At 49.5% G+C, this 6,617-nt stretch overlaps 1 protein-coding gene across 1 annotated transcript; it reads left to right on the top strand.

The window, feature by feature from the left end:
• Positions 1 to 237: 237 nt before the first annotated feature.
• On the top strand, positions 238 to 6,255 carry LOC146627435 (lysosomal acid lipase/cholesteryl ester hydrolase-like). The gene is made up of 11 exons (XM_085361722.1): positions 238 to 330; positions 843 to 971; positions 2,952 to 3,063; positions 3,331 to 3,529; positions 3,610 to 3,719; positions 3,800 to 3,936; positions 4,050 to 4,196; positions 4,319 to 4,390; positions 5,148 to 5,216; positions 5,313 to 5,423; positions 5,551 to 6,255. Exons 1-11 carry the CDS (start codon positions 238 to 240, stop codon positions 5,671 to 5,673), a joined length of 1,302 nt encoding a protein of 433 aa, XP_085217848.1. The 3' UTR covers positions 5,674 to 6,255.
• The last annotated feature ends 362 nt before the right edge of the window (positions 6,256 to 6,617 follow it).

The raw sequence follows: 6,617 nt of genomic DNA, 5'->3' as shown, positions 1-6,617 counted from the left end.
TACCACATATTAAAACTCTTTAACGCTGAAGAAAAATGTATTTTAATATGACTGAAAACAACATTATCATTATTGTGATTTAAAATGTAGAGTAAAATATAAATGAATTAATATATGGAATTTTAAACAGCCCAGCTTCAAACAACACAGGTTACTATTTCCGGTCTGATCGTCGGAGCCCAAACGGTTAACACCTGAGTCCTGTTTCTGGCCAGCAAATCACAGAGAGCCTCTCTCATGACGTCACGGGGGCAGATAAAAGGGAAAAGCAGAAGAAGGCGCAGTCCGCTGATGATCGGACGCCTCAGAGAGAGATCGGCGCGAGGACAGGTGAGTGTAACCGCTTCTTAGCGTCGTTACCTGATTATTAGAACAACCGTCAGGACCGAGAGGTTTATGGGGACCAGAAAGTGAGTTCCGGTGTTTAAACTGCTGTAAATGCCAAACTGATCGCTAACATTACGTCATGATTTTGGCTGCAGCTGCTCCATTCTGCACCTGCGTAACGACCTAGTAGAAAAGCGCTGTATAAGAAGCAGTCGTATGACGTCATTCTGAGCCAGCGGTCCAGTCAGAAAATGCCGTTTATGCAGGCAGCAGCTCAGACTCTCTGATCACATGCTTCTGTGATTATTGATTATCACAGATCAGCACACAGTCATCAGACTGAATCTGACCACGTGATCCTCACAGCAGAGTCTTCTTCTTCTTCCTTTTCAAATCAAACAGGACTCAGTTTTATTTGAACCAAAGAAGAAGGAAAAATTCTTTCTTTTCAGTGACCCACGAACGCACCATCCTGACACTGTGTGTGTGTGTGTGTGTGTGTGTGTGTGTGTCAGACCATGCTGTGTGTGTTGGTGTGTGTGTTGTTTCTCTCGGCTCTCGTCCACAGCGGGCCAGCCGTCAGCAGAGCGTGGCGCTCCGATGACCTGCAGCAGGAGCTGGACCCTGAAGTGGACATGAACATTGTGAGTTTCCATCACCTTTGGAACATTTGGTCGTGTCCAAATTCATGGGCTGCATCCTCCTGAGGCCGCGTCTGTAGGCTGATTACGTCACAGCGACGCGCTGTGTAAATCGGTTTGGCTGAGAATAAAGTCACAGTTTTGACACAGCTGAATAAACATCAAACAGAAAACTATTTAAACAGAAGGTGAGACGGTCGAAGATTTACGCCAGTGTCCTGTTATATTTTAGATAGCAAGGAGCAGACGGCCGAGTTTATTAAACTCCACCGAGACAGCGGTGACGCTAAGCAGAAGGCTAGACCGTCCTATTTCACAGCTGCTCACTTCCGGCCTACCCGACCTTCTGAGGACCCGGCCCACGTAGACCGCGAAGGCCGGGTCCTCAGGAGGATGCCGCCTATAAATTTGGACATGTCTTTTGAGTGAACCTCTGACACAGGAAGCTCTAAACCTGCAGTTCCTCCAGCGTGCACCGAGGCTCCAGTAGTCAGTCTCATAGACTCCCATGTTAAAACTTTACTTCCTGTCTGTGACGTCCGTGCTGGGCGGAAGCATTTCAGTCGCCATGCTGCGATGTGTTCGGGTTCTCTGCTCCTGCTCGCTGCTGTTTGTCTCAGAAACTTCATTGAAACAGTGTAATTGTTAGAGCAGCGTGCACTCTGACCTCACTCTGACCTCGTCGTTACAAACCATGTTTAATATGAACGCCAACAACAGGAACGGGAGCTTCATGGCAGGAAGTGAGGAAAGGGTCTGCGGGTGTTTCCAGGATGTCACTGTCATCTCTCTGTCCTTTCACAATAAGAGCCCTGACTCTTCGCACAGTGGCCTCAGTTGATGGACTCTGAACGATGAGCTCAGACTGTTTGTTCACTGCAGTCGCTGAACTCTGACCGTCTGACTCATCAGGCTGTAGGAAGACATCAGCTGTAACTGTTGACCCGTGACCCTAGGTTACCATAGCGATATGGATATGAAAATCTCCTCGTGATGTCCTGACAGAAATGAGTCGGTGTGAGCGCCGTCTCAGATTTATGTCAGAGTCAGTTTGTAATGCTGACTTTGATAAACGCTCGCAGCATTTCTGTGTAGCTTGGACACTCGGGACCTGGCGTCATCACGTTGTCATACAGGTGAGCTGTTTGTACTGAAGCCTGCCTTCACCTGAGCTGTCAGACACACCTGTAACTCTGGAAAGAATCAGAGAGATGCAGCTGATGGAGCTGAGAGCAGCGTGGAGGACCTGACGAAAACTCCCTGACCTTTGATTGGTTAAAGGTGAATGAGCTGGTCTCTGTGCTGCAACAGAAACACGCCTTCATCAGGTAACCTGTAACTTTGCACCTGCAAACCGCCACGCTGGTCTGCAGTAAGTGGAACGTAACCAACCAATCACTGATAATCACTGCGACTGTGCATTGATTGGTCAGTCACATGACTGCAGCTCTTGCATTTTAGACAAAGTAAACTTTGCAGGTCACGGGCATTGAGATTGCACAGGGTCTTTTATTTTGAAATTTCACAGGGCTCTCAGCTGTTTCTGACTTTAATTTCACATTCAGCGGATACACTGCAGCGTCATCACATCGTTTAAAAGAAGCAGCGTCCTGCGGTGCACTTGTGTTAACGGTCAAATAACCTGAGAAACGAGGCGAGCGCCAGTGATCTGAGAGACAGGCGACGGCTGGTATCCAAGGAGACGGCTGATATCCAGTGAACATCTCGGCTCACGTTACTAAGCCCCGCCTCCCCACACAGGGAGGAGAAGTTTTTCAGAGACCGCACTTGGACCCAGGTCCCAGTTGCGGGTCTTTGATTCCCACATCATGGTCTTGCAGGCACAGCGTCAGGTCATGTGATATGTCGTGTTTATTTCGATTTTTCTTGTCTCTGCTCTGTAGTTTTACACACTGACCTCACTGTTTGAAACGTCCACATTAACGTGTGCGTGCGTGTGTGCGTGTGTGTGTGTGTGTTCAGACAGAGATCATCCGGAGGTGGGGTTACCCAGCAGAGGAGCACCAGGTGCTGACGGAGGACGGGTACATCCTGGGCGTGAACAGGATCCCGCGGGGACTGAAACCCTCCAAAGGTCAGGCGGAGGCTCTTCCTTCTCTGTGAGCACATTTGGTTACGGTGCAAACAGGAAGTTTTGCCATGTCATCGAGCTTCACTTCCTTTTTACAGCAGTCCTGATGAACTTTGTCCTGAAGTGATTCACGTGATCTTTCGCCTACATTCACTTGACCTTCCTCTTCTCCCTTTAACGTCATGCTGGGTCTGAATCCAGATGTGGCTCTGTAGAAACCTGGCGTCTGTTCCTGGCAGGTTTGATTTGACGGTTTGTGGTGTCCTGCAGGTGTGAGGCCGGCGGTCTTCCTCCAGCACGGTCTCCTGGCTGCAGGCAGTAACTGGATCACCAACCCACCGACCTCCAGCCTGGGCTACGTGCTGGCGGACGCGGGCTACGACGTGTGGATAGGAAACAGCCGCGGAAACACGTGGTCCAGGAAACACCGCACGCTGAGCCCGTACGAGGACGAGTTCTGGAGGTTCAGGTACCCGCCCCGCTGTCCTTTCACCTGCGCAGGTGTCAGCGAGCATTAACATGACAGAGCTCTGGTGTTTGTCTGTGCAGCCACGATGAGCTGGCTCTGAAGGATCTTCCAGCTGTGGTCGACCACATCCTGAAGGTGACTGGCCAGGAGCAGATCTTCTACATTGGACACTCTCAGGGAACCACCATAGGTGCTTTTACTTTGAACTGCGGAGGTCCTGATTTCTGTCCCCAACAGGCTACATGGAATTAATCTTCTCTTCGTTTCCAGCATTCATGGCGTTCTCCACGCTGCCAAAGCTCGCCAGCAAGATCAGGCTGTTCTTCGGATTGGCTCCTGTGGCCACTGTCGCCTTCACGGGCAGCCCCATGGCCAAACTGTCCTTCCTGCCCGACGCCGTCATCTGGGTACGAACCAGTCACGTGACCACCAGCTAGTCGTGTTCTCGTCGTTTGTCTGATCGCCGTCACATTTACAGAGTCAATAAGCTTTGTCTTGTTGTTTCTTGTTGGCCCCACAGGACCTGTTTGGGAGGCGGGACTTCCTGCCCCAGAGCGCGATGATTAAATGGTTGGCCGAACACGTGTGTGCGAAGCATCTTCTCAGCGAACTGTGCGGGAACATCTTCTTCGTCCTCTGCGGCTTCGATGAGAAAAACCTCAACATGGTTCGTGTCTCGCTGGGAAGCAGGTGGTGACCGAACGGGCACACCTGGACGTTAATCAGAAACATCTGAAGATAATTAGAGTCAGAGCTGTTTGTGATGAAGGCCACATGGCTGTGTTTCAGACTCGGACTCCGGTCTACACCACTCACTGCCCGGCTGGGACCTCAGTCCAGAACATGATCCACTGGTCCCAGGTAACACACACACTCATACCTGCCTGTGAGTACATGTGGGGACCTTGATGTTGCTCTGCAAATACAGCCCACAGTGTGTGTCCACAGTGTGTGTCCACAGTGTGTGTCCACATGCCACCTCTTGGTTTGTGTTTAATGTTTTTGGTTCAGTAAACGAGAGCTCATTTGAATATTTCATTTTGTTCTTTGAGAAATGCTCACACGGATTATTATTCATTGCTTTTAATATTGATTGGCTGAACCTGGGTCACATGACCCTGTTTTATATTTAGTACACTATTATTGGTACTTCTGCAGCACAGTGGTTAACACTGTTGCCGCACAGCAAGAACGTCCTGAGTTCAATTCCACCTTCAGGCCGGGGTCTTTCTGTGTGGAGTTTGCGTGTTCTCCCCGTGTTTGCGTGTTCTCCCCGTGTTTGCGTGTTCTCCCCGTGTTTGCGTGTTCTCCCCGTGTACTCTGGCTTCCTCCCACAGTCCAAAGACACGCAGTTAGTGGGGATAGGTTAACTGATGAATCCAAATTGCCCATAGGAGTGAATGTGAGAGCGATTGTGTGTTGGCCCTGCGACAGACTGGCGACCTGTCCAGGGTGGACCCCGCCTCTCGCCCTATGACAGCTGGGATAGGCTCCAGCGACCCTGAAAAGGATAAGTGGAAGCGAATGGATGGATTATTGGTACTAATTTTTGTAGCTTTCATTCTGCTCTGGTGTGCCTGTACATGGGGCAGGTGTTAATAAAGTTTCCTGTATTCAGGCCGTCCACACAGGAAGACTGGTGGCGTTTGACTTCGGAGCAGCAGGAAACATGAAACACTACAACCAGGTGAGTCCACAGCACAGCAGGGACTCCTACAGACTCTGAAATGTCACCTGGTCCCTCGCTTACGGTCTCCGTGTCCTCCTTGTGTCCCCTCTGCAGTCCACTCCCCCCGAGTACCGTGTCCAGGACATGAAGGTTCCCACCGCTCTGTTTTCAGGGGGACAGGATACGCTGGCGGACCCAAAAGATGTGGCAGTCCTCCTCACTCAGGTGAGCATTACCTACGAGATTTATTCACATTAGGCGATGATGGAGTACGGCGGGGGCGTGTCCTCGAATCTGATCATTAATGAAACAGGTGGAGGGGCCAGCCCGGATAACAGCTGTGTGTCTGCAGGTCCCTAACCTGGTGTACCATCAGCACATTGAGCACTGGGAACATCTGGATTTCATCTGGGGGCTGGATGCTCCGGAGCAGATGTTTCCTGCTGTGCTGAAGCTGCTGCAGGAGTACCGATAGAGGGCGAGAGCAGCGGACGCCGCCCGCTGCAGCGTGGTTTATGGTTTTATGGAGACTGAGTTTTGACACTTCTTCCTGCAGCAGGATGTTTCTGTCCCGCCCTCCCTGCCTGGACCTGTCATATCACCTGCAGCTTTAAAGGCGATCGAAGCACGCTGCTGCATGTTTAAATGAACAGTCACTCTGAAGCGTTTTCATGGACCGCGTTCTCCTGCAGTTTGACTCACTTCTGCCGGGAACCAATGAGAGAGCAGCGTTGTCACGCTTCAGGTAACTATTTGTGTCACAATCTAACATTCAGCGTGTGAACAGGTCGCACGGCGAGCCCCGGGGTGCTCTGCTCAGAAGCAGCACGTCAGGTTGAATGTGTAGGACCAGAGCTGTGTGTTGGTCAGTGCAGCTTCTTTTTGCTACTTCCTGTTTTTAGCATGGAGACACTCGTCCTGAGGACAAACTGTGAAAATGTGGATGTGAGAATAAGAAGTGAATCTGCAGTTTCAGTCACCTGTGTGCGTTTTTTTAACTTGCTGTGTAACCATTTTTACTCATTATGATGGTGTTTCCTAAATAAAACCATTTTACGACCACAGCTTGTTTTCATTCCTCCTTTTTTGTCTGACAGCTCTTAATTTGAAAGTTTTAGTAGTCGTGACCTTTACCATGGAAATCTGAAAGGTAAAGTAAAACAAACAGCTGGAGAGTTTCAATGTAGTTTACAAGTTTATTCAGAAATAAAAATGTTACTTTGAAATGTTTCATCACCCGCTTCATTTCATGTTGACACTTTTATTATTATTATACCTGTTCGTGTAACAGTCCCAAAGCACACCTCTGCTGACAGTATAAGAACTACAGATAAACGGCGAGCTCTCAAATACTGTTGCCTAGCTTAGCACAAAGATTAAAAAATGAGGCAAAGCTATTAGCAAAATGTAACGTAAAGA

This window comes from Diplotaxodon limnothrissa, linkage group LG8 (assembly GCF_057381915.1).
Source record: "Diplotaxodon limnothrissa isolate DT_005_m linkage group LG8, D_limnothrissa_male_GT1.1, whole genome shotgun sequence".
Lineage (NCBI taxonomy): Eukaryota > Metazoa > Chordata > Actinopteri > Cichliformes > Cichlidae > Diplotaxodon > Diplotaxodon limnothrissa.
The sequence above is the reverse complement of the archived record's forward strand: the minus strand, read 5'-3'. Positions and strand labels throughout refer to the sequence as shown.